Genomic DNA, 27,017 nt, shown 5'->3' with positions numbered 1-27,017 from the left:
TGCTGTAGGTTAGTTCTTTAGGTCTGTAGGTGTAGAGAAGGGACTGGGGCAGCTGGGAAGTTAGGCACAGAGAAGGGGATGGTGTCACTCAAGGTGCTAAGGTAATTATTTGCCAACAGGTATGGAAGTGTTTTAATATTTTAAGAACTGGCTGAGTTTCAAGCCTTGGTTCTTCCAGGTAATGAGTGCCTTAAGAATAGGATGCTACTTACATTGCTTAGTATCCCTCATATGGCTACCTAGGTACAACTCAGAGGTATAAGCGTTCAGAATAAGATAAACTTTTATAACAAATATTAATGTTTTATTACATTTTGCATGAGACTCCCTTCGAAAGCGCCTTTGATTTTTTTCACATTACTGTTAATGGCACTACTCTCTTCTTGGTCACCCAGAATAGGAAACTTTAGAATCATTTGATTCCCTCACCTTCACCTTCATGCCAAAAATCCAATCAGTCATGAAGACTGTCCATGATTCCTTCCTAGTTTTTGCCCCTTCCTTTACATTCCCAGAATTATTACCTTGTGTAGGCCCAAAGTAAACTACTGCAGTAGCCTCTTGAGTTCCTCTGTTCTTTAGGCCTCCGTCCAGGCCAGCTGGCACTGTGTTTTTTTCTCTTCTCCTGTTTTCCAATCCACATCTTACTGGGCCCTGCTTAAGCCTCACTTCTCAGGTCAGTTCCCCAACTGACCTAGCCTAGCATGAGCTATCCTTCCTTGGGCTTCCCTAGTACTTAATGTCTGTAGCATTCATTTGACTGTTAACTGTGCTCTACTTTGTGAAATGGCTCTTGTTGCCCGAATTATAATTACATCTTGGAATGTGATTTAATAGGTAGCTATCCCTCAAGTAGAAAGCCTTAGAATACACCCATAGGAGCATAATGATTCAGGCTATTAGATTTTTAAAATTTCTTGGTAGACATAGATTCTGTAGCTAGCTTGCTGAATAATGTGCAATTTTGTTAAAGAGAAATGCTGACTGTGACACACTAAATGGAGTTTATAACCCACTAATGGATCACAACCTCCATTTTATAAAACACTAATCTAGACTAGATGGACCTTACAGAGATGAATCTTTCTCCTGTAATGGAGAGGTTAAGTCCTGGAAGCAAAAATCTTTACTAAGGGTGAGTGTAAAGTATTGCAGGAGAGGTATATAGCATGAGAGTTCAGAGGAGAAAGACCTGCACGGTGAAAACTATTCCTACTGTAAGGAGATGATTCTGTTTGGGGAAGAAGGGACTTGGGGACTTGGGTATCCCTTAGTAGTCTTACAGATTTTTCCTTTGGTAGTTAAATCATTCCTTTCAGGGGTTTTTCCTTTCACAGGGGCAGGTGGGAATAACACACATTCATTTCCTCTTTACTTGTTTTCTTTCTTAGTGTTTATGTGCTTGCATAATAGCAGGGCTTGTAATTGAGATTTCCTGACTTGGGTTGTATTTCTAAATACTAAGGAGCAAAAGCAGGATACTGTAAGGGAGAAGATTTATTTCTTGTTTAATACTCATCCATTTTGGGAATGAACAAAAAAGACTTTTTAAAATGGGGAACTCCAAGAGGTACGATGCTATGAGATGAAAACACCATCACTTACAAATGGTGGTAATTACCTTTTCATTGTAGGCTTCTTGAATTATAGTTGTGTTTTTTTTTTTTTTTTTTTTTTTTTTGCGGAGCACAGGCTCCGGATGCGCAGGCTCAGCGGCCATGGCTTACGGGCCTAGCAGCTCCACAGCAATGTGAGATCTTCCCGGACCGGGGCACGAACCCGTGTCCCCTGCATCGGCAGGCGGACTCGCAACCACTGCGCCACCAGGGAAGCCCTTGAATTATAGTTTTAAAGGAAGGGGATATTCTTTTTTTCTTTTTAACATTTATTTATTTATGTATTTGGCTGCGCCAGGTCTTAGTTGCAGCATGTGGGATCTAGTTCCCTGACCAGGGATCAAACCTGGGCCCCCTGCATTGGGAGTGTGGAGTCTTAACCACTCAACCTCCAGGGAAGTCCCAAGGGAGGGGATATCCTATAGTAAGTAACGTTGACAGACTGTAATTCTTACCCCTGAATAATTTTCCTAAGAATGTGCTTTCTTTTCCACTGATTTTTTCCTTCCCTTCCTTTCTTTCCTCCCTTCCTTCCTTTCTTTTTTAAATGAAATGAGCCTTTGAGGCGAAGCTTTTCTTGGTTATATACTTTCTGGCAGCTCTTTTCTCTTGTAGAAGATCCTTTATGTAAAGGCTATCTTGCATGATTTTTTCTTTTTTTTTTGCGATTCACGGGCCTCTCACTGTTGTGGCCTCTCCCGTTGCGGAGCACAGGCTCCGGACGCACGGGCTCAGTGGCCATGGCTCACGGGCCAAGCCGCTCCACGGCATGTGGAATCTTCCCAGACCGGGGCATGAACCTGTGTCCCTTGCATTGGCAAGCGGACTCTCAACCACTGCGCCACCAGGGAAGCCCCTATCTTACATGATTTTTACTGCCTTAGTAAAGACAGAATTATACCTGGGGAAAATGCATTGTCAAATTGCTTTTTAGGTTCCCCAGGGTCACATGTTAAATGTTGTAAAAATATCCATATGGTTGTAATGTACTTTTGTGTGTTTTTTTAAATACAAAAAATAAAATTATTGATGGCCATCAATCCTCAGGGGTTATTTGCTATAATTCAATAAATTTTGAGCCTTTACTGTGGTCAGGGATTTGTATACATACTTGAATCCTGGCAACCTTGTCAGGAAGATATTAGTAGCCCCTTTTAGAAATGAGGCAACTGAGGTTTATAGATGTGAAACTATTTGCTGGAATCTACCTCACTGGAAAGTGGTACAATCAACATTTCAACTCAGGATTGCCAGACTACAAAGCAGGGCTTTTTCCACTGGATAAGGAGCATTTTCCTCTGGGCCTAGGGTTGTCTTGGAAGGCTTTACAGAGGGGACAGTGCTTGAGTGAACACCTGGATGGATGGAGGGTGAAGTAGGAGTTTTCTGTAATGACGTGAGGGAGGAGGACATTCCAGGCAGGGGTAAATCTGTTTGCAGCGTATTATATCCAGATGATATGAAAAAGCATGTTATATCCAGATGATTTCTGAATTTTGAAGACTTGAGAAAGCATATTATATCCAAATGATTTCTGAATTATGAGAGGGGCAAGTGGCAGAAGATGAGGTTGGAAAAGAGGTGGTCAGGGTCCCAGCACAGGCATTGTCAGCTTCTCTGAGTTTGCCTCTTCTCTAGCCTCCTCTACCAGCAGTTAGTTGGGTTGTGTCTCCTCTTGGCTGCCATAACAAGCATCCTGTGCATAATGTGCATCCCTTGTGTAGAAATAGTTTCTTTACTCACTTGTTTCCACTAGTCTGTGTCCTCTTTGAGAGCAAAGACTGTGCTTTTTATCGTATCCAGTATAGCCAGACACATGCAGTAGGCACTCAGGAAGTGATGGGGTATGAAAGGGCCTTGTCCTTGCTAAGGAGAATCAGTATTAATCATGGTCACTTCTGTTTGCCACTCTTCTACTCTTTCACAGTTGAGTAGGATTTTAACTTGGTAATTTTAGGATCTCTTCACATTTCCTGAGGCTAACACACCTGATAGAAAGCTAACAGAGGGGGCTTTCCCTGGTGGCGCAGTGTTTGAGAGTCCGCCTGCCAATGCAGGGGACACGGGTTCGTGCCCCGGTCCGGAAGGATCCCGCATGCCGTGGAGTGGCTGGGCTCGTGAGCCAAGAAAGCTAACAGAGCCTCACTGGTGGCCCCAAGGGCCCGGAGTAGAGTTAACTGGTATAGCCCAAGTCCAGCCTGGGTTACTTGGTCTCCTGGTGTCACATCACACTTCTCACTTGTTCTGCTCAGTTCAACTCAGCAGTCATTGATGGAGCAAGTCCTGTGCCCATTGTACTTTGTGCTATGGGGATTCAGACATGAACAAGAAAGGGGAGGCAGTATGGCACGGTGGAAAAAATGCAGCCTCTTCACTTCATAGGGTTCCTGTGACGAACAAGTGAGAGAATGTACATTTAGCCTTTAGTGCAGGCCTTACATTATTCACAGGGCAGGTGGGAATAATACACATGGTTTTGATCAATAGATTCTAGCATCTTATTATATAGGGTTACTTTAGTCTAGGGTTTATAATAGTATAGCAGGTGTACGACATGTGTAAATAGGTAAATACAGTGCAAAGGCTACATTTGAAAAGCACTGTAATAGAGCTGAAATTACCATGGAAGCACAAAGAAGGCAGGAAGACCAAGGAATGCTTTGTGGAAGAAGTGGCATTGAATAGAATCCCCTTTTCACACAGTTGACATACCTAACTAGAAGGCTGTGGAGATTAAAGGCTTAATTAACTATTGCGTGTTCTGAGACCCCTTCTCTGATCACCCTATTAAAATTAGGTCTATCTCTGTTATTCTCTGTCAGAGTCAAACCTGCACAATTACAGTTTCTAAGTGTTTCTTCTTTTTGAAATTTATTTTATTTTATATTTTATTTTATTTACTTATTTTGTCTGCGTTGGGTCTTCATTGCTGCACACAGGCTGTCTCTAGTTGTGGTAAGCAGGGGCTACTCTTCGTTGCGGTGCACGGGCTTCTCATTGCAGTGGCTTCTCTTGTTGCAGAGCACGGGCTCTAGGCGTGCGGGCTTCAGTGGTTGTGGCACGCAGGCCCTAGAACACACAGGCTTCAGTAGTTGTGGCACGTGGGCTTCAGTAGTTGTGGCTTGCAGGCTCACTAGTTGTGGCTCGTGGGCTCTGGAGCGCAGGCTCAGTAGTTGTGGCGCCTGGGCTTAGTTGCTCTGTGGCATGTGGGACCTTCCTGGACCAGGGATTGAACCCGAGTCCCTTGCATTGGCAGGTGGATTCTTAACCACTGAGCCACCAGGGAAGTCCCTCTAAGTGTTTCTTTATTTGTGTATTTGCTTGTTTATTATCTGCTTCTTTCATTAGACTATAAGCAGTGTGAGGGCAGTGACCATATCTACCTTGTTCACTGTTGTATCTCTAGTACTAACCCCTGGTAGGCACTCAAGAAATACTTGTTAAATGAATGAATGACTGTAAACAATGACTGTCATTTATCTGTATATCGTATTAGCTCTGGGCAGTTGCTATGCAGGACTGTGGCCTAATGACAAAAGCACCTGAAAGTAATCAAGGAGCAACTTGGTCCTGTTTGAACTTGCTGCCATTGTTCTGAGCTTTTTTGGATTCAGCTGAGGATATCCTTTTCCCTTCCTTTATCTTTCTTACAGCGCCCTTATCATTCAGACCGGATGAATGCTGAAAACAATGAGTAGTCTATAGAGTGTATTTTTAAGATGATGATTAAGAGTCTCTAGAGGCCATTTTATAGTGAAACCAGGACTGAAAATTGGATGTTGGAGTTCCCCAGAAGGAAAAAGCTCAGGCTGCTACTTTCTTCAATGCTTCCTTTTGTGTATGATCTTCATGTGGGCATTTTGTAAAGTTTAATTTTTTGGAATGCTAAAAGCCTTTAAAGTCATGTATTAGTGTAATAAAAAATTATTTCTTTAAAGCAATCTCTAAAGAGAGAATGCTGTAAGTTTTCTGTTTCAGCAGTTCTCACAATATGATTCACAGAAGGTCCTTTGTGGGGGAGGAAGAGATGCATTTTAACATTGTATAGTAGTATCTTCTTTGTATACACTACTTTTTAAAAATGTAGTTTATTGATTTGACAGAGGTAACCAGGTAAAGATTGTGGTCCCTGTTGTCTTTTGTCACACCAGAGGGGAACAGAGACCATCAACTTTGAGAACAATTACATTCTCAAGTTGTATAATTTCATTAAATAGTTTCTGGATGAAAAGGGTAGAAGTAAAATCTGCTTTGTTCACATCCATTAAATGCTACTGGGAGCCTGATGGCCTTGGAACTCTTTCACCGTTTTAGCGGGGCTCTTGCTATTTAGAATGCCCAGAGTCAGGGTCAGTGCAGAATCAGTTATTAAAGGACAATAGTGGTGGTTATAGCTATTCAAAAGACTACCTTTTGTTGATTGCTGTTATGCAAATACTACTGATGTCATACATTGGGTCTTTTTTCATTGTGATCTTTCCTGGGTGTATTATGATTTTAGAAAGTGGTGTATGTTATATATATTATATATATAGTGACTGAAGAAACCTGGCTTATTTTTCAGTCTTACCATGATCTCTTACCTGGACCTTTCAGTAGCCTTTTGTTTACTCTTCTCCCTTTCTTTATCATCTCATTCTCCAGGCCAGTCTCCACAAAGCAGCCAGAGCGATCTCTTTAAAACATAGATCAGAATAACTCCTACAGCTCTTTAAGGCTTTCTCACTGCTCTTTGTGTTAAACTCCCTACTGTGGCCTACCTGGCCCTGAGCCTCATCCCATACCACAATGCTTCCCCTTGTTCACCATGTTCCAGACACTGTGGTCTCCTTTCTATTTTTACAACATGCCAAGTCTCTGAGCCTTTGTATGTTCTGTTCCTTTCTAGAGTTCTTCCCCTGGCTGGCTTCTTCAGGCTTTACCCCCAGTGCCACCTCCACAGAGAGGCCATCTATGTTAGTTTCTTAGGGCTGTTGTAACAAAGTACCACAAACTGGGAGGCTTAAAACAACAGAAATTTATTTTCTAACAGTTTTGGAGGCCAGAAGTTCAAAATCAAGGTGTCGGTGTGATTGGTTCCTCCTAGGGAGAATCTGTTCCATCTCTCTCCTAGCTTCTGGTAGTTGCTGGCAATCCTTAGTGGCTTGCAGTTGCATAATTCCAGTGTTGTCTTCTGTCATCACGTGGCTGTCTTTCTTTTGTATATCTGTGTCTTCACATGGCCTTCTCTTTGTATATGTCTCTGTGTTTCTTCTCTTCTTATAAGGACACCGTTTATATTGGACTAAGGACTAACCCTATTCCAACATGACCTCATCTTAATTAATCATATTTGTAATGACCTTATTTCCAGATAAAGTCACTTGCTGAGGTTCCGGGAAGAACATGAATGTTGGGGGAGACATTATTCAACGCAGTACACCTTCCCTGACTCTCAATTTAAAGTAGGCTGCATTAGTGGATCTATATCTATAAACATACTCACAAGTTATTTATTTCTAGCCATTGGTGAGCAAGGCACTTCATTAGACCACATTTCATGCATTGTGCTCAATTCTGGGCACACCGTCCATGAAAGGGAAGATAATTGAACTAGGTTGTGAATGGGGTTGTGAAGATTTTAGAAATCATGTTATATGGGTAAGAACTGGGGTTTTGCTCAGCTGGAAGAAGAGTAGATTTGGGAAGTCATCACAGCCCTCTGCAGGAGGACCATCCCTTCAGAGGAGGGGGAATACGGACGATTGGACTGTAAATTACATACATACACAGGTCTGTATCCTGTACTTGAGAAGTATGGTTTTGCCTTTTTGGGGGTGGGGGTGGGGGTCTTTATCGTTTTACCTTTTACCAGATACCAGCCTCCATCTCTTCCATCATAAAGGAAGAAAAACATTAGTTTGTCCCCCTCATCTGTGGTTTTCCTTTCCACAGTTTCAGTTACCTGCAGTCAACCTTGGTCCAAATATATTAAATGGAAAATTCCAGAAATAAACAATTCATAAGTTTTAAATTGTATGCTGTTCTGAGTAGTGTGATGAAATCTCACACCTTCTGCTCTGTCCTGCCAGGACCTGAATCATCCCTATGTCTAGCGTATCCACGCTGTATATGCTACCCATCTGTTAGTATGGGAAAAAACATAGAATATGTTCCCTTTGTACCCACAGGGAACTGGTTCCAGGACCCCTCTGCGGATACCAAAATCCACGGATGCTTAAGGCCCTTATATATCGTACCATACAATGGCATAATACAGTTGGCTCTCTGTATCTGTAGGTTCTGCAGCCAAATATATGGGTAAGAATATGGAGGGCTGACTATATTGGGTTTGCCGACCGTATAGGGTTCAGCACTACCTACAGTTTCTGGCATCTGCTGGGGGTCTTGGAATGTACCCACCATGGATGTGGGGGGGATTACTGTATATGAGTTCTGGCAAGATTTTTCACTTTTTAAAATGGAATAAATATAACATAGTTTATATTCCCTTGCAATTCAGCAAGCAGATTTCAGCAGCATTTGCCTGTGATGGAGAGGACCTCATGGCTTTGGGTATTCATGGCTTTGGGGATGCATGGACATCAGGGATGACCTCAGCTCCCTTGCCTCCTGTTCTCTGTCACAGCCTCTTTATGAAATTCCTATCCTAGTTTTATCCAGCCATTAAACTTCTCTACTCCTATCCTGGGTGGTGGATATCTGTTGAAGCAAACCCACAACTAGGTAGATTGTTGTACCTGCAAATTTAGTCTCTAAACTCAGGGATCCTATGAAGGCCTGAGCATCAGTTCCTTCTTCCATGCTGCACTTTCACCTCTCTCTTCAAATCATTGCCACACTATGCCCTTTTACTCTCTTTTAGTAGATAGCCTTGCCCCCTACTTCAGTGATTAAAAAACTTAGTTGTTGTAAGAGAGGTGTTTTAGCCAGAACCCCGTCAGCATTCTCCTTTTCCACCTAGAGATGTAGTTCCTTCTGTACCCATCTGTACCTCCATCTACCAAAGGAGGAGGGGTTCCTCCTGTCCAAATCAAATCCCTCCATCTGTGTCTTGACCCCATTTTCTCCTGTCTCCTCAGAATCTCCCAGCATCACTAATCCCCCTCTCTCCTATAGTCTCAACTATTCCCTCTAATCACTTTTTGCCTTTGGGCATTATACCTCTACCATGTTTCTTTCTTCTTCATAAAACTCTTTGTGGAAAAACGTATCTTACACATTGCTCAAATCGACATTTTGCAGCACATTTGGGTATACTGAACATTAGTATGCTGCTGAATGATCCAGTATAATATACATTTTATAAGAAGCTGTCATTCAGGTTAAATAACTGTGCACTGCCAGAGAGCCACAGGTTTAAGTCCTTTACAGCCCTAAAAACTGTGACTATAACCCTGTCACAAGGTCATACCTGACCTTTTAGGTTATATACTTCAGTAAAATGCTGATTAGTCCTTCCCTTGCCCCTCCACCTAGATGCTGGCCTTTTGTCTATATTAATTTGTAGGTATTTATCTTCCTGTTTCTCCTCCCAGCAGAGGGCATGCAGTTCCTGGTTCCTCAGCAGTCTGGATAACGCTAAACTCTTATGAGTCGGGTTTAGGTTTTATGCTTGGGTTCTTCCTCAGGCACGTGATTTGTCACTGGGCAAAAGGCACATCTGACTACAGCATTCTGCAACTCTTCCAAAGCCAGTAACAGACCCATGCAATAAATGAATCCTCACAAACTTGATCGTGGGAACTTTGATTTCCATTCTCATTGCTTTGAGTCATGCTGTTCTCTGAAGCTGTGTTGGGTTTGTTTTAATACCATCTGCAGAGCTAGGATGTATGCATGCGTGCATTTATTCTGTGTATGGTCATTGATCTTCTACCATGTGCCAGACATTATTCTAGTCACTGGGGACTTAGCAGTGGACACAACAGATGAAAGTCTCTGCCTCATTAAGGCTCTATTTCTAGCGTACCTATTTCATTCACTGTTGGTTTAGAGAGGCAATCTCAGATTTCAGTTAGGTTTCTCTTTATAGGGAGATTTTCCTATGTACATCAGGTGGCAGCCTGGTGAATCTAATCTCATCTCCCATCCCTTCTCCTTATGAATTATATATCTTCTGCCACAAACAACAACAGTTCCTGAATATGCTTGTTCTGCAGTGTTCCTCATGCTCCCTTTGCTTGACATGCTTTTCTGTACTTGGAAAAATTCTTGTTACTCTTCTGAGTTCACCTCAGATATCACTTCTTTGGTGGAGCCTTGCATGATTCCTTCAGGTCGGAACTTAACTTCTAAGCTCCCACAGCACTTTGTATATAGAACTTAAACCATACCATCTTGTGATTGTTTATTAGTATGCTCATCACTTTTTTTATATTCAAAACTTGAGAGATTGAATTGTATCTTACTCCGTTCTCTTTCCTAATGCCTGTCACTAATGAATACTCAATACACATTTTTAAGTGAAAGAAAAAAAAATTTTTTTTAACATCTTTATTGGAGTGTAATTGCTTTACAGTGGTGTGTTAGTTTCTGCTTTATAACAAAGTGAATCAGCTATACATATACATACATCCCCATATCTCCTTCCTCTTGGGTCTCCCTCCCACCCTCCCTATCCCACCCCTCTAGGTGGTCACAAAGCGCCGAGCTGATCTCCCTGTGCTATGTGGCTGCTTCCCACTAGCTATCTGTTTTACATCTGGTAGTGTATATATGTCCATGCCACTCTCTCACTTTGTCTCAGCTTCCCCTTCCCTGTATCCTCAAGTCCACTCTCTATGTCTGTGTCTTTATTCCTGTCCTGCCCCTATGTTCTTCAGAAACAATTTTTTTTTTAATTCCATATATGTGTTAGCATACAGTATTTATTTTTCTCTTTCTGATTTACTTCACTCTGTATGACAGACTCTTAGGTCCATCCATCTCACTACAAATAACTCAATTTCGTTTCTGAGTAATATTCCATTGCAAATATGTGCCACATCTTCTTTATCCATTCATCTGTCAATGGACACTTAGGTTACTTCCATGTCCTGGCTATTGTAAATAGAGCTGCAATGAACATTGTGGTACATGACTCTTTTTGAATTATGGTTTTCTCAGGGTATATGCCCAGTAGTGGGATTGCTGGGTCATATGGTAGCTCTATTTTTAGCTTTTTAAGGAATCTCCATACTGTTCTCCATAGTGGCTGTATCAATTTACATTCCCACCAACAGTGCAAGAGGGTTCCCTTTTCTCCACACCCTCTCCAGCATTTATTGTTTGTAGATTTTTTGATGATGGCCATTCTGACTGGTGTGAGGTGATACCTCATTGTAGTTTTGATTTGCATTTCTCTAATGATTAGTGATGTTGAGCATCCTTTCATGTGTTTGTTGGCAATCTGTATATCTTCTTTGGAGAAATGTCTGTTTAGATCTTCTGCCCATTTTGGGATTGGGTTGTTTTTTTGATATTGAGCCGCTTGTACATTGTGGAGATTAACCCTTTGTCCGTTGCTTCATTTGCAAATATTTTCTCCCATTCTGAGGGTTGTCTTTTCATCTTGCTTATGTTTTTCTTTGCTGCACAAAAGCTTTTAAGTTTCATTAGGTCCCATTTGTTTATTTTTGTTTTTATTTCCATTTCTCTAGGAGGTGGGTCAAAAAGGATCTTGCTGTGATTTATGTCACAGAGTGTTCTGCCTATGTTTTCCTCTAAGAGTTTGAGAGTGTCTGGCCTTACATTTAGGTCTTTAATCCATTTTGAGTTTATTTTTGTGTATGGTGTTAGGGAGTGTTCTAATTTCATTCTTTTACATGTAGCTGTCCATTTTTCTCAGCACCACTTATTGAAGAGGCTGTCTTTTCCCTGTTATATATTCTTGCCTCCTTTATCAAAAATAAGGTGACCATATGTGTCTGGGTTTATCTCTGCACTTTCTATGCTGTTCCATTGGTCTATATTTCTGTTTTTGTGCCAGTACCATACTGTCTTGATTACTGTAGCTTTGTAGAATAGTCTGGAGAAAAATTTAATATAAATGTGATTTAGTATAATATAATTTACATATGACTATAGTGAAATAGAAATAGAAACATCATATGTACATAATACGTATATCTTAAAGGAAATCTTAAGTGTTTACAAATCTATTTGCTAATTATCTTATAGGTATAGAAAAATGCACCATCCTAAATCCAGAATCCTCTCATTCTCTTTTAGAGTGACTTTTCCCCGCAAGGTTAACCACTAGTCTGACTTCTAACAGCATGCATTTTGAACCCTGACTTTAAACTATGTGAATATATCTTTATTTAAAAAGAAAGATGTAAAATAATTGACATTTTTGTATCTCAGGTTTTTTCATTTAAGAGTTTGGACTTGAGATTTAAGTTCCCTTACTGTCCTAAAATTTTATGAATCTAATATTTAAAACCTAACGGTTCTCCTGCTTTACTCTATTGGATTGGCCAAAAAGTCGTTTGGGTTTTTCCCATAACACGGAAAAACCCGAACGGACTTTTTGGCCAATCCAATACTTATACAACAGCGCCCTCTGACTATGTAACATTTACTAACATTTAGATATTTAATAATTGCAGTGACACTTTATCTCTAATTTGAGAGCTTAAAATGTGGTCAGGTAATTCTAGTGGTACGGAGCTTCCTGAAGCCACAGGAAGTTATTGATCGTGTGGTGCTCTCACGGACCTGTTTAGCCAGCAGATGATGCCAGAATCTTCCTCTGCTGAAACACCTGACTATTGTTGGACAAAACATGTTATTTCTTGATTTACTGGAATGTTTTAGGTGTTCTTAAGGGCAGGATATCTTCACCTTTGTTTTAGTAGAGCAGAGAATATTTTGATGTCATAGAATTTAGTAATTTAGAATGGGATTCTCGTTTTGGGGTCCAAAGTCTTTGGTCAGGGGAAAGGAGGCTTCCTGAACACTGTAGAATTGTGTTGAATCCATTTTCCTACCAAGTATATACTATTGAAAATAGTATATACTGTTTTTAGATGCTGTTGTGATATTTATTTATACCACTATTGAATTTATAATAGCTTCTCATATTTTCTCAAGCACTGGCTTGATATAACATGATATAAAGTTTCTATGAGAATTTTAACATTAACAAGAGGACCTTTTACACAGAAATGTGGGGGACCACATTAGGAAGATTTGGACTGCATTCATTTAATAATTATTTATAAAGTATCTGTCTTGTACAGGGGCACTGTGGTAGCTATTGTGTTCTTGCCTTTCTAACAATTCATTTGTAGGTGTAGGAAGCTGGATAGCCAAACTTTTTCCACAGTGGACTCTCTCATATCTTTTTATTCCCTTCCCAGTTTGTTTTATCTTTAAGTAAATAATTTATATCTAAGAGTTTCTTTTTTGAGACTAGGAGCAGGTTACAAATAATATACAGAAGGAAGGAATACAGTTTTCTCTATTATATTAATATGGACAGAAAGATGTGTGAAGATATGCAGCATCTTATTACATAGAAGTATGATTTCACTTGAAGGTTATCTCTGAGGAAACTTCCACCTTCCTTGTTAAAATGGAAACTAGACCTGCTAAGTTTGGCAATAAAGGGAGCATTCCTGTGGGAAGGGAATGACATTCCTGTTTCTTGGACTCACCTTCCTCTTGGAGAGACTTGTGATTCGTTTCCTTATCACCACCACCACTCTCATCAAGGGATACTGTTTCCCTTTTAATTCTTTTAAGTCAGATTTACTCTCCAATCTTTCCTGGTATCTTTGTAGTACAGATGAACAAAGGTAGAACGTTCAAAAGATTCTTGAAAGGTTCTGACATGATAAAGTAGAAATAAACCTAGTCACCCATGATCTGACTCATAAGATATGGCTTGCTCTCCCGTCTTGACCCAGTTCTGTGGCTACTTCTGGGTGAGGGACAACTTAGTAGGACTCCACTCATAGGACTTTTCTCCAACTATAGACCTAGATCCTGCCTAAACCCCACCTTCCTTTCAGGTTTTGGTTCCTTCTTTGAGAAATTGTGTCCTTCTAACATGAAGGTGTCTAGCCCTTCAGGGGAGATCAAGCTTGCCCAGAAACAATGTCGGTCTCCATTTAGGAACTCTAATAGAATGTAATGCCATAATTCCATAATTAATACAGGGTACATACATCAAATGGAAGAAAGAACATCTTATTTCATTTTAACATCTCTGGATTAGAATTGGAGACCAGAGAGCCCTCTTTCAAGGTGCTTTAATGTATTGGAGGTGTGAGTCTATGTTTTTGTCTTGTATATCTCTGAGTATACTTTTCATATGTTTAGTAAAATTTCAGTTAACTATTATCATATATCTGGGTATGTAAATGAAACCAACTGTATACTGAGTTTCTTAAAACTAAAAGCTACTAAGAGTCAACGTGATTTTTTTTTTTTATCAGCAGCCTGATTAAATGAGTTAAAAACAATATAGTAACAATTCTTGAGTCAGGTCAGTGAAAACACCATATGCTTCAGTATAACTATTAGTATGTATTTGGGGATATGTACTTCATTTTGCAAATGAAGATACTCTAGTGTCCCCTGCTGAAGGTTGACCCTATCTGCCATAGTGTGTTACAGTGAAAAAAAGCAGGCTGGATTTTGTCAGAGGTAGGATTGGGTAGTGGATAAAGCACATGAAAAACAATTATATTTTATATATTTTATAATTATATTATAACTGAAAAACAGTTATATTACCTTGGACAAGTTATCTGACCTCTCTGAGCTTCAGTGTCCTTATTATATAAGACTGGTATAGTGAACGTGCCCCCAGAGGGTAATGGGGAGGATGGTGAGGTGATTTGTGTAAAGCGCCAGCACAGTACCAGACACCGAGCAGGTGCTCTGTGTTAACCCTCACTCCAAGTTGCCACCAAAACTGTTTCTAATATATGTGATGTTCTTACAGGTTTTTCTGGGTGTAAATTTTATTTTTGAGCAGTTTTAAAGTCCAAATAGTTATTTTTGCCGCAATAAACTATTTAAAGGATGTTGTTCTCTTTATTCCTTCTTGCCTACCCATTCTCATGGATCTCTTTATCCTGTACAAGGTGAAGAAGGGAAGCATCTCTTGGAATTTCTAGGACCACATTCTAGAAAGGACTGCTGTGTGTGACTAGAGGTGTTTTTACTTTTTGAGGTCATGCCTGTGTGGCTTTTACAGTGCTATTAATTATTTTAGTTATCTCAATACACCAAATTGAAAAAACAATTAAAAATTCCAGGTTTGCCTCTGACTTGTAACCTTGACAAAGGCACTTGACCTCTTTGAGTCTGGTTTCTTCAGTTGAACAACGCAGATCAAATGGCTTCTACGTCCCTGTCTCCTTTTATGTTGTGATTTATAAAATCTCTGTTCAGGAGCACAGGACTGTAAGTGGCGTGCAGGCCTCAGTTCTCAACAGCAGAGGGCATGCTGCACCTAGTATGCTGGGTCCTTAGGTATTGGAAAATATCTATAGTTGTGTAGCCCGAAGTTGATATCGTTGATAATTAGGAAGAGTCAAGAAAATTCTGCAAATTAATGTGTTGTAAATGATATTTCACTACCTCTTTCTAGCTGTTTAATATTTAGGTGAAGCACTCGAGATAGGAGATTTTGACATTCTAAGCGTATGTCCTATAATTCTGTGAAGAGCTTCATCACTGTCTGCCTTATTTACCCCATCTAAGTACTCCATGCTTAGGACTGGTGTGCAGATGGGATGGAGTGGAGAGCTAACATTCACTGAGCATGTATTATATACCAGGGACTATACCTAATACTTTGGATATGTTTTCTCTCATCTTCACAGCAATCCTTTGAGTTATGTGTTATTATCCTTATTTTATATAGGACAACAGCGGGGCTCACAGAGGTTAAGTGACTTGCCTGAGGCCCCACAGTAGGAATTCAGGTTTAGATCTGTTGACTTCTAACTTGCTTTCTTTCTGTCATACCAGAGTTCCACCCACTTTTCGCCAAGCTAAACAATTAGGGATTGCTAGGAGCAGGAGTGTCCTGAGAGCAGCCACAGGAGGTTTGGCTTTCTCTGTCTAAAGTTCTTGTGGCTCTTGTAATTCTAGATACAGGCTCTTTCTCTGGCGAGAATTTTTTTACCATATACATTTAACATGATATATACAAACACATACCCATGTTTTCAAATTTGAAACCTTTAGACTGTATTATTGAAATAGGTTTCTTTGTGGGCTGCTTTTAAAGGGAACGGTGGTATCTCATTTTACAAGGCTAGGCTCTAAAGTCAGTGGGTAAGTTGAAAATCACTATGGCAGAATTATCTTTGAGAATACCAGGAGAAGGCATCTTGTTAGAGAGCTGTGTACTTCCTTCCTTTAAGTCCAACACAGCTAGTCCTTCCTCCTTTGTTGAAACAGATGATGGTTTTTCCCGTTGAGCTTCAAATGATGCAGTTGGCTTGTATTTAGGGGCCATGTTGGGTGGTAATTCACATCTTTAAACATCAGAGTTTCATTCAGCATACTGAGATGCTTACATATTAGAAGTATTCTGAAACCTAGATCAAGATAAGGAATAGCAGATTCTTGTCTTATTTGGGGGCTTATGCTAACTCATTGTTCTCAAAATGTTAGCTGTACATCAGAATTACTTGGAGGGCTTGTTAAAACACAAGTTACTGAGTTCTACTCCCCACAGTTTCTAATTCAGTAGGCCTGGGATTCAGCCAGAGAATTTGCATTTTTAACAAGTCCCAGATGAAGCTGATACTGATATCTAGGGACCTCATGTGGAGAAACACTACTAATTTGAATGGAAGCAAGTGGAATCAGTTGTCTATCTTCCCTTCACTGTTTGCCTGTTTCTCTTGCTCTTTTTTACTTTTAGGCTTAGTGGGTATAATTGAATTAGTTTAAGTTAAATCAAGGAGCTGTGGCTCAGCTAACTCTTTATCCTGTTGCTTAGTTTACTACTTGGCCTAGAACAAGTACTTGGCCCATTCAATAGATGCTTGTTGATATATAAGTGATTGAGAGAGTTAACATATGTCATGGGAGGGGTTTTTTAGCACATGGACATCATTATTATATACCTGTTCCATACAGACTGCTTATTTTACTGAAAGGTAGATAGTCTTTATATTAGAACGGCTTGTATTTTAGGACTATATATGGTGATGATCGTGGACATTGGGAAGTGTGCATTAGGTGCAGTTTTGAGAAACTTGCATTTTGGGACCTCTGGTATGAATGTGAAGTATGCATGTGTGTGTGTGTGTGTGTGTGTGTGTGTGTGTGTGTGTGTGTGTGTGTGGATGGAGTGGGTGCAGGAAGTTCCATCTGTTTTAGAACGGCCAAGGGAAATCTTACAAGATCTGGATTAGGTCAGAACCAGCTCCTGCCCCAGGAAGGCTGGAGCAGTACTGGATCAGCCTATGTGTGCCCCAGAGCACCCTGCATTCTCACTCCTGTCCCTCCAAAGCACTGAAGAATTCAAACACTATGACCCTAAAGGCTCAGTGGGCTCTGTCCTGTTGGGTAACTCTTTAAATTCAGATAGTTGTATATGAACTTTACCATATTATAGGGTTTAATAATTGTATTTTTTAAATGGTGAGTTTATTAAGAGAAGGTGAAAAAGCTCAAAAAATATATTTAAAGTGCAATGTAAGCTTAAAATTGTGTCATTCTGACATGTTTTATATTGTATCTCACAAAGTCTCAGTATCCAGTGTGTTTTTTTCTCTCAGTGTAGATTATATTTTTTCCTTTAAATTCATTTTACTTTTTTATGCTGAAGTATTTTCAAGTAAATTATAAACTGCATGACGTTTTCTCTCTAAATCCTTCAATGTACAGCTGTAGAAAAAGAAAAACATTTTTTTATGTAGCCAAAACAATATGATCACTCTTAACAAAATTAACAAGTCCTTAGTCTCACCTAATACCTAGTCCATATTTAAATTAACCCAGTTGTCCCTAAATTGTCATTTATATCTTGTTTGTTCAAACCAAGATACCATCTGGAATCATGCATTGCATCTGATTATTATGTTCCTTAAAATTTATTTAATCTAAAACAGTCCTTTTATCAGGATATTGCGTTGCCTTTTTCTTGTAAAATGTCTTACCTTTGGATTTGTCTGATTGCCTCTTCAGAGTATCTTCAGTTTGTTTTCCTGCCCTTTGTATTTCCCAGAAACTGGAAATTAGATCTAAAGACTGGACTAAGCTAGAAGTCGAACATTTTTGGCAAGAATTCATCATAGGTGAAATGTACTTTGTGTTGTACCATGTGAGGAGATACATAATTCCTGCTCACACCACTATTAGTGATGCTAACTTTGATTACTAGGTTAAGGTGATGACAGCCTGATCTTGTGACAGTATTCTCTATGGTATTACTTTGGAAGTAATATGAATGTTCATTTTCCTGTCATCCGTTCTCCTAATGCTTTTAACACTATTTGGTAATTCTTGCCTGAATCAGTAACTTCACTAGGGTTTGCCAAATATCATTTTTCTAATTCTGTCATTCCTTCTGCATTAGCTGACATTTGGTAAAACAGAGCTCTTTTTCATCAACTGGGACTATTTGGTACCCTGAAATATAATTCTATTGGAAAGGCAGGTTAAATGTTGAGTTCTTTACTTTTTTATTTACAACTTCTAAGTGAGGAGTTGGTTTAATAAATAACTTAAATGGTGGCGAATGAATATTTTTCTTGCTTTTTCTTTTTTGATATCCTTATGGAGTAATGGATTTTCATGAATTGAACGTTTCAATCAACTACAATCATTATTCTTATGTTCAATTTGTTTTATGTTCAATTTATTAAAACTTTAGCCAATGATAGTCCTTTGTAGTTGTCTCCTATATTTGTTAGATATAACTCCATTAATTTTTGAGTGCTTCTTTGCATAGGAAGATGCATTGGTTTATCTCGTAGCTTTCTTGTCCCAAATGTCAGGCAGCCATTTCACTAACAAGCCCTATTCGTTTTAGTGGGAAATAGTATTAGATACCAAAATCCTGGCCCTTGGAATGTTAATTGTTATTGGGGTGACAATGTTTATAGACCTTTTCAGTGGTCTGTTTAGTCCTTGAATTTTGATATTAAAAGTTTCAATAATGAAAATTCAGGTAGTAAGGAATGTCTGTATTTTAAAAATGAATAGGTTCCAATTAATAGGTTCTACTGTTTCATTCAATTTTAACGTTATTGTTTTTAAGTAGCTACTTGACTTTATAATTGTATCTTTTGTCTTACACTGAAAATCTTGACCACCAATAACATTGCTTTATCTTAAAATATAAAGAAAATAATTTCAAAAGAACAATATCAATATTACTACTACTAATGAAACCAAGTGAAGTTTAAATTTTTTTGTGATTTTTGTAGCATAGATTGATTTTAATGGAAGAATAAATATAAATACTTGTTTGATATTTAATTGCTTTCCTTTGAAATATGTCTTGTCTGTTTCTTTTTTGTCATAGGTTGATCATTTTGGATTTCATACTGATAAAACTTTTAAACAACGGTACCTAATAGCTGATAAACATTGGAAGGAAGATGGTGGATCTATACTTTTCTACACTGGTAATGAAGGGGACATTATCTGGTTTTGCAATAATACGGTATGTGCAGATTTGTGAAACTCTGGGCTCAATTTCCTTTTTATTATGATCAACTGGAAAAATCTTTTGCAGTATATATGACTGAGTATTTCTGTATTGTGAAGTTCTTTAAAAAATAACAAAAAGATAAACTCACAGATAATAGAAAAACAGAAAAAGTACATGAATAGGCAGTTCACAAAAGAATAAATACAGATATCCAACAAGCCTGTTCAGCCTTAAAGAATTACACATGAAAAGAATGAAATACTGTTTTTGGACAATTGAATTTTAAAAGATTAAAAAAAAATCCCAGCTTATTTAACGATTGAACAAGGATATGAGGGAAATGGGAGTGGGAATGTTATGGCATATAGTTTATTATTATTATTATGGTCTCTAGAATGTGAACACAAGGGCAGGAATTTTTGTTTATTCAGTGTTGTATGCTCAGATCCAGGACTGTGCTAGGCATATAGTAGGTACTCAATAAATATTTGTTAAATGAATGAATTAATAAAATCTAAACAAAGCCAGTGCAAATAAGAAAAAATAATACAAGTTTGATTGTCAAATAGGAATGGACAAAGGTAAAACTGTAGCTATATTTTAGCTTTCCTGTTCTACCATTTTTCTTATATTTGTGAGGGTAAAAAAGTGTAGCTGTTATCTTGCTTCCCTGACTATATATTCTGTCATCTTTTATAGTAATGCTTGAATCTGTTAACAAAACTTAATTTAGGAGGACACATGGAAGGAAGAAATTTTCCTTTTTAATGTTCCAGAGCTAAGACTAGAAAAAGGCAACTTTCTACCGAAAAGATAGTCTGTGAATTACCTTAAAGTGAGGACTGAATCATATTTTCTCCACTGCCAATGTCTGGCATGGTGCCTGGTATACAGGAAGTCTTAGTAAATGTTGAACTGAACTGCACTGAAAGCAAAGATATGAACCCAATTATACTGTGTTATCACATTCCACATTTCTGATTATTTCCTTAGGAATGCTAATAGTCTAAATATGTTAGTTGAAAATAAAATAATTCCCTAAGAGCTGAGATCCTAGATATCTGTCTCTCTTAGATGAGTGACAGATGAAATCAGGACTTACTTTCCATCAGATTCCTGCTCTGTTATTCTGTGAAACAACTGAGGCTGCCTTGTCTCCCTTTCTCTTTCTAATGTGATTTCTCTTTTATGCCAAGGCCACGGGGCAGCTTCTCCTATCCAGTTATTTTCCCAGCTCCTGTTCTTTATCATAGGTAGGCAACTGTTCCTGCCTCCACAGACCCCACTGCTCTGACAGGCACTGCAGCATAATTTAATAAGACTTGCTGGGAATCTCTGACCTCTGAAGTGGTAGAAAGGAAGAGCTACTCAGGGTAGGAAGAGTTCCAGGTACCTGATAGAGGCAGATCCTAGAAGGACAGATCTTGACCCTTTCCCAGCCCTAGACACACCTTCCTTTACATACTAAAATGTTTGGGTTGCATATTTACATATTCTGGACATTTATTTATTGAGAGGCAGTATAGCATAGTGGTCAAGAGTGAAGATGTCAGCCAGTGGTAAGATTTGAATTCTGGTTTTGCCACTATGCTTTGTGACTTTGAGTAAGTTTCTTATTCTGTGCCTTAGTTTTTATATATTAAACGGTTATAATAATGTCTAGTTAATTGAGTTGTTATGAGGGCAAATAAGAATTAGGAACTTAGAACAATGCTGACACATAATGTTATTTAATATTAATATGTTACATGGACCTCTTTTGAAAAATAAAACACCCTGAAATAGGTGCAGGTAAATAATCAATACAGTTGCTTCCTCTCAAACCCTGAGGTCAACTCCTCTGGCTATTTTGATGGATGATCCTTACCCTTAAGAAGCTCATAGTCTGGTAGGGTCAGACACACATGTAAGCAAATATTGCAGCAAAGTAATAGAGATCTATACCTAGCACAGTGGTGTTGAGAGGAGGGTGTGATCAGTAAGCCATAGTGGGGGCAGGCAGAGGAGGGCATCTTGAGCTGGTGTTACAGAATCTGTAGATTCATGGCAGGGAATGAGCAAGGTGTTAAGAGAGAAAATGGGGGTTATTGAAACCATCACAGATATCAGGTTAAATTCTCTGTCCTCACATGCATACAGCTCTTTTAATTGTTCATTTATTGGTCAAGACAAACAAAAAAAACTTAGAGGTTCTTAGTCTTTGTTAGGGAGCAACAGCTCATTAAAAAGCAATAATGTGCACAGGGAATGACAGGTAGTTTCAATCTGTGCTAAATCTAGTCGATTGAAGTTGGGCACCTAGAATGCTTTGTTAAGAAGGATTCTGAGGGCACAATTTGAGGTAAGGGAAAAAATGCAATGGTTGATTAATGACTAGCATTATGTGTGGAAATAAGGAGGTCTTACTGCACTTGATGGTTGTGTTCTGGAGCCAGATGGCCTGTACTTGAATCTTAGCTCTGCCGCTTTCTAGCTGTGTGACTGTCACAGGTTATTTAAACTCTTGTGCTTCAGTGTCCTTGTCTGTAAAATGGGTATAATCAAAATGCCTATCTCTTAGATTGTTGTGATAATTAAGTGAATACATATAAAGTGTTTAGAAGGGTATCTGACGAGTTGTAAGCACTCAATTAATATTAGCTATGGTTAGCTACTATTTATCTTCATGTAAATAAGATTAACCTAAAACCCAAGGGAGTCCAATATGTTTATTTGTACTGTTCTCTTTCATGTTATAAATAAAAGTTATCTGTGAGTAGACAGATAACTTAGTTATCCACAGCTCTTTCCTAGATTTTTTGGCACACAGTGCAATTTGAAGGCTATTTTAGACATAATGTTGATTCTGAGGCTAGAGTGTCAGAATAAGGAGAGTTGGAATGGCTGGTAGTTGAGCAACTTGGGCTTATTTTTAATTGTTTAACTCTAATACAGTGTGAGATTGATGTGCAACAGTGAAACAGCAATTATATTGTTTACCTGTGGAACAAATATGAATTGTGCAGCTTCTCAGAGAACTCTTTTTGGTCCATTTCATGAGTTGCAAAGAGATTCAGACTTTTTTTCACAACCTGATTTTATCCTGTGAATTTGTAAATTCCTCCTAGGGGTTCATGTGGGACGTGGCTGAGGAACTGAAAGCTATGTTGGTGTTTGCTGAACATCGATATTATGGAGAGTCCCTACCCTTTGGTGCCAACTCCTTCAAGGTAAGTGTATTTTCTACTTTTAAGTTTAGAACATTTTCTAATTACATGTCCCACTGTAAGAAAGAAATGATAGCTTTAAGTTGAACTGCCTGAAATTTCAGTAATTTGTATTTAATCTTTACTTTTTATGTATAATGATCAGCCTTTAACTCAGTGTGATGAGGCTAGCCTTCACCAGGCAAATCTTAATCTATGGCTGCAGAGATTGGAGGGAACTTTTCAGTGTTTAAAAAATGTCGGTAAATAATCCGCTTTATAAATTGTACACTTAAATTATTGGGTCTACCACTGGAAAAAAATGTAATGAGTGCGCAAATGTTTGCTTAGTAAGGTGTTTTTCAATAAAATAAGGACAAATCATCGCTGTGATTCAGTGAGGCCAACTGGCCACTTGGATTCCCTTCTGGCCTTTCTGTTCTCACAAGGAGCTTTGGCCTCAGCCAAAGCCACAAATCTATACTTAATAAGCCAGGATACCTTTTCCTCAACTGAGTCACTCATGTACTACCCTTGTGATTCTGGCTGTATGAATTTGCCATCTGTATTATTATTCACTGACTATTTAAATAACTCACTTTTTTTTTTTTTTTTTTGCGGTACCCGGGCCTCTCACTCCTGTGGCCTCTCCCGTTGTGGAGCACAGGCTCCCGGGCCCAGCCGCTCTGCGGCACGTGGGATCTTCCCGGACCGGGGCACGAACCCGTGTCCCCTGCATCGGCAGGCAGACTCTCAACCACTGTGCCACCAGGGAAGCCCCCTTTTTTTTTTTTTTGATGTGGACCATTTTTAAAGTCTTTATTGAACTTGTTACAATATTGCTTCTGTTTTATATTTTGGTTTTGTGGACCCGAGGCACGTGGGATCTTAGCTCCCCACCAGGGATCAAACCTGCACCCCCTGCATTGGAAGGAGAAGTCTTAACCACTGGACTGCCAGGAAAGTCCCACAACTCACTTTTCAAACTTAGTGTTATCTTAGTAAGGCTTTATGTACTATTTTTCTCTAAATTACATTGAAATAAAACAAGTATTACATTAAAAATGTTTGCTCACTACCTAAGATCATCATGCATACCACCGTTATACACATACCATGCTTTTGGAGAAATCTGCGTTAGAAATGATTGGGGTTAATCATTTTCTAGGCTTCCTGTTTTGAAAGGACTTTTTATTTTCAGAGGTTTTATTATCTCATGTTATAAATAAATAAATAATAAATAGTCCTTGTTTTATAAATGAAAAGCAGAGCAATTTGCTGATATTTGTTAGGCTACATGGGAAACTCTATCCTTTAGCTTATTATTTTGCATAATTATCTGATTAGGGGAGTTGACAGGTCCTGAAACCATTGGGAGGTAGTCAGCTTGTTGCAGATAGAAACATAACCTCCTCTCCTAGGTCCCTGTGGTTCATACGTTGCTAGCAAAATGGCGGTAAGGGCTGTCTTTGATATGCTTCCTTCCCTTCATGTGCTCACAGAATTTGTCAGTAGCGTAGGGGAGTATTACAGATATACTGTGAGAATTGGAAAAAAACTGCACTCAGCTATACATAGTGCCATGAAAACTGGAAGTAAAGAATAGTGACAGACAATGAGAGAGAAGGTAAGAAGCCAGAAAGCATACATCTTGGATAAGAGGGAAGGTTAAAGGAGTAGGAAAGAGGAAAGATGGAACTCTGGTTCCAAAATATACCAGGTGATGGGAGTAGTCATAGTGGTGAGACTAAAGTATGAAGGTCAAATAGGATAGTCTGATATGGGTATGTAGGTGTGTTAGTCATCTATTGCTACATAACAGTTTACCTTAAACCTTAGTGGCTTAAAACATTTATTTTCTTACAGTTCCTGTGGGTAAGGAATTAGGAGTGGCTCAGCTAGGTGGTTCTGTTTCAGGGGATCTCATGAGCTTAAGATGTCAGTTAGTGCTTCAGTCATCTGAAGACTTGAGTGAGGCTGGAGGACCCTCTCTGCTCATATGGAAGATCCACATGAGTGACAAACTGATGCTGGGTATTAGTAAGAGGCTTCAGGGTATCCCCTCTTGGGTTTTTCCAAAGGCCTGCTTGAGTGACCTTTTGATATGGCAGCTACCTTCCCTCAAAGTTGACAATCCAAGAGAGCAAGGTAGAAACTGCAGTGCTTTTTATGACCTGACTTTGGAAGTCACATATCACTTCTGCCACATTCTATTCGTGTTAGAGCCAAGTCACTAAGTCCAGCCCAAGTTCAAAAGGAGAAGAATTAGTTTTCACCTTTTCAAAGAAGACACTTCATTAGCCTTCTCAGCTAAGCAGGACTCTCAGTTCCACCTTCCTATACTGCAATGAGGAAATTCTCCCTAGGTAGAGAACTAGATGATCATGGAACTTACTTGCGGAGTATCCTTCTCTCAGGGCTCAAAGTCTTGTGTTGCTTGTTTTCCAGTGTCTGAAAATAGTTGTTCCATAGGTTGCTGTTTTTCTTTTTTTTTTTTTTAACTCCAATTTTATACTTGTACATCAGGCAGGCTGATTTGTTCCAGTTGTTGGTATATCAGACATAATAATCATCTTTCTGATGAGGAAGGATGAGTTTTATTTTTACTGATGATTCTTACTTCAGTTTTCCACAGGGTTTAGTTTACCTTTGCTTATATGGTAGCCATTGTAAATGTTTCAAGATTTGAAATAAAATTAGAATAGAGTAGTTGTCTGTTAAGATTAGTATTGTATTCTATCACATTTGTTGTTAACTGTTACTTACAGTTTGTCTCTGCTGTTTCTACTACCTCAACAAGGTCTTTGGTAAATAGCATTTAATAGAAATTACATTTGAATGCAAAATACATTATCTTCTTCCCACAACTTAAAGTCACTTTTTCATGAGTTTAAATCAGCATTGCTATTGCTTTGACTGGGCGTTTTAACTCAGTTGCCTAGAAATTCTATTTGGAGAAAAGCTTATCTGGCTTTTTTCTGGATCTATGCTATGCCTAAGCTGCTATTATGTGCACATTTATACCCATGTTCTTTGTTATTTTTCCTTAGGATTCCAGACACTTGAATTTTCTGACAACAGAACAAGCTCTGGCTGATTTTGCAACATTAATCAAATACTTGAAAAGAACAATCCCAGGAGCTAGAAATCAACCTGTCATTGCCCTAGGGGGCTCTTACGGTGGCATGCTTGCAGCCTGGTTCAGGATGAAGTATCCTCATTTGGTGGTTGGGTAAATGCACTTACGTTGGATGTGAGCACTTTCTTAATAATTGTCAAGGCAACTGTAGGGATTTGTTTTGGGTAAAACATGTTCTATTCTGTTGTACTGAGATTTTTAATTTCTATTTCATTAACAGCTGTTATTTTTCTCACCATTTTTGTTCAATATAAGTTTCAATTTTAAAACTTGAATTCGATGAGTTACATTTTTTTCTTTTCTCCTTCCTTGGACTTCTTACCATTTAGAGCTCTTGCATCCTCTGCCCCCATCTGGCAGTTTGAGGATATGGTACCTTGTGGTGTATTTATGAAGATTGTAACTACAGATTTTAGGAAAAGTGGCCCAAATTGTTCAGAGAGTATCCGCAGGTCCTGGGATGCCATTAGTCGACTCACAGAAAAGGGTAAGCTTTAATTAAGAGAATGGAATCTTGGGATTTTTTACCTTTTAAGTATAAAATTTAACACTTCCCACTTTCTAAGTAAACTTTTTATATATTTAATTATAACATATGTATTTAAGTATAACATATAGAAAAGTACACAAATCAAAATACACAGCTTGGTGAATTTTTGCAAGGTGAATATATAGTGTAATGAGCATGCAGATCAAGAAATCCCCTCAGAAATCTCCTCAAGCCCTTTTCAGATACTGCCTCTGCATTTATCAGGCTAATCACTATCCTGCATTCTAGAACCATAGATTAATTTTGCTTGCTCTTGAATCTTTTAGTAATCAGAATTACATAGTATATATTTTTTGTCTCTGCTGTCTTTTGCTCGGCACTGTCAGATAAATCCATTTGTATTATTTAGTTGTAGTTTATGCATTCTCATTGCTCTATATGTTCCATTTGTTTATTTACAAAAGGGAATGATTCAGAATACTAATTCTGGTAAGCTTCATGAAGATAGGCAACTTATCTATCATGAGATTAACCAGTTCTAAAAATATTTTGTTCAATGTTGAAAAAGCATTCTTGGAGAAACTGTATAGAAGACTGAGTTTTCTAAAATACCAAGTGAAGAATGAATGATCTGTAAAGCCCTTCCGTTGAGCAGTGCTTATTAGATTTCAACAATTTGATTCTATTCTCAGGTACTGGCTTGCACTGGCTTTCTGAAGCCCTTCACTTATGCACTCCATTAACAGAATCTCAGGATGTTCAGCGTTTGAAAGACTGGATTTCTGAAACCTGGGTGAATCTGGCAATGGTGGACTATCCTTATGAGTCCAACTTTTTACAGCCTTTGCCTGCTTGGCCTATCAAGGTAATAGGAAAATGTCCTTTCATCACTTTTAATCACATACTTCTCTCTCTTTCTCCTTTTTTTTTTTTTTTTTTTTTTTTTTTTTTTTTTAATTTTTAACATCAC

The 27,017-nt window shown here is 38.6% G+C and overlaps 1 protein-coding gene across 5 annotated transcripts in view; it reads left to right on the top strand.

Moving 5' to 3' along the window:
* The window catches only part of PRCP (prolylcarboxypeptidase), a 73,178-nt gene that overhangs the window by 19,464 nt on the left and 26,697 nt on the right, over positions 1-27,017 (top strand). For all 5 annotated transcript variants that reach the window (XM_024763582.1, XM_024763578.1, XM_024763581.1 and 2 more), the window contains exons 3-7: positions 19,105-19,245; positions 22,341-22,442; positions 25,469-25,650; positions 25,887-26,044; positions 26,740-26,912. In XM_024763582.1, coding sequence (XP_024619350.1) covers positions 19,105-19,245; positions 22,341-22,442; positions 25,469-25,650; positions 25,887-26,044; positions 26,740-26,912 — 756 coding nt within the window. The remainder of the gene's footprint in view (positions 1-19,104; positions 19,246-22,340; positions 22,443-25,468; positions 25,651-25,886; positions 26,045-26,739; positions 26,913-27,017) is intronic.

This window comes from Neophocaena asiaeorientalis, unplaced genomic scaffold (assembly GCF_003031525.2).
Source record: "Neophocaena asiaeorientalis asiaeorientalis breed wild unplaced genomic scaffold, Neophocaena_asiaeorientalis_V1.1 scaffold23, whole genome shotgun sequence".
NCBI lineage: Eukaryota > Metazoa > Chordata > Mammalia > Artiodactyla > Phocoenidae > Neophocaena > Neophocaena asiaeorientalis.
The sequence above is the reverse complement of the archived record's forward strand: the minus strand, read 5'-3'. Positions and strand labels throughout refer to the sequence as shown.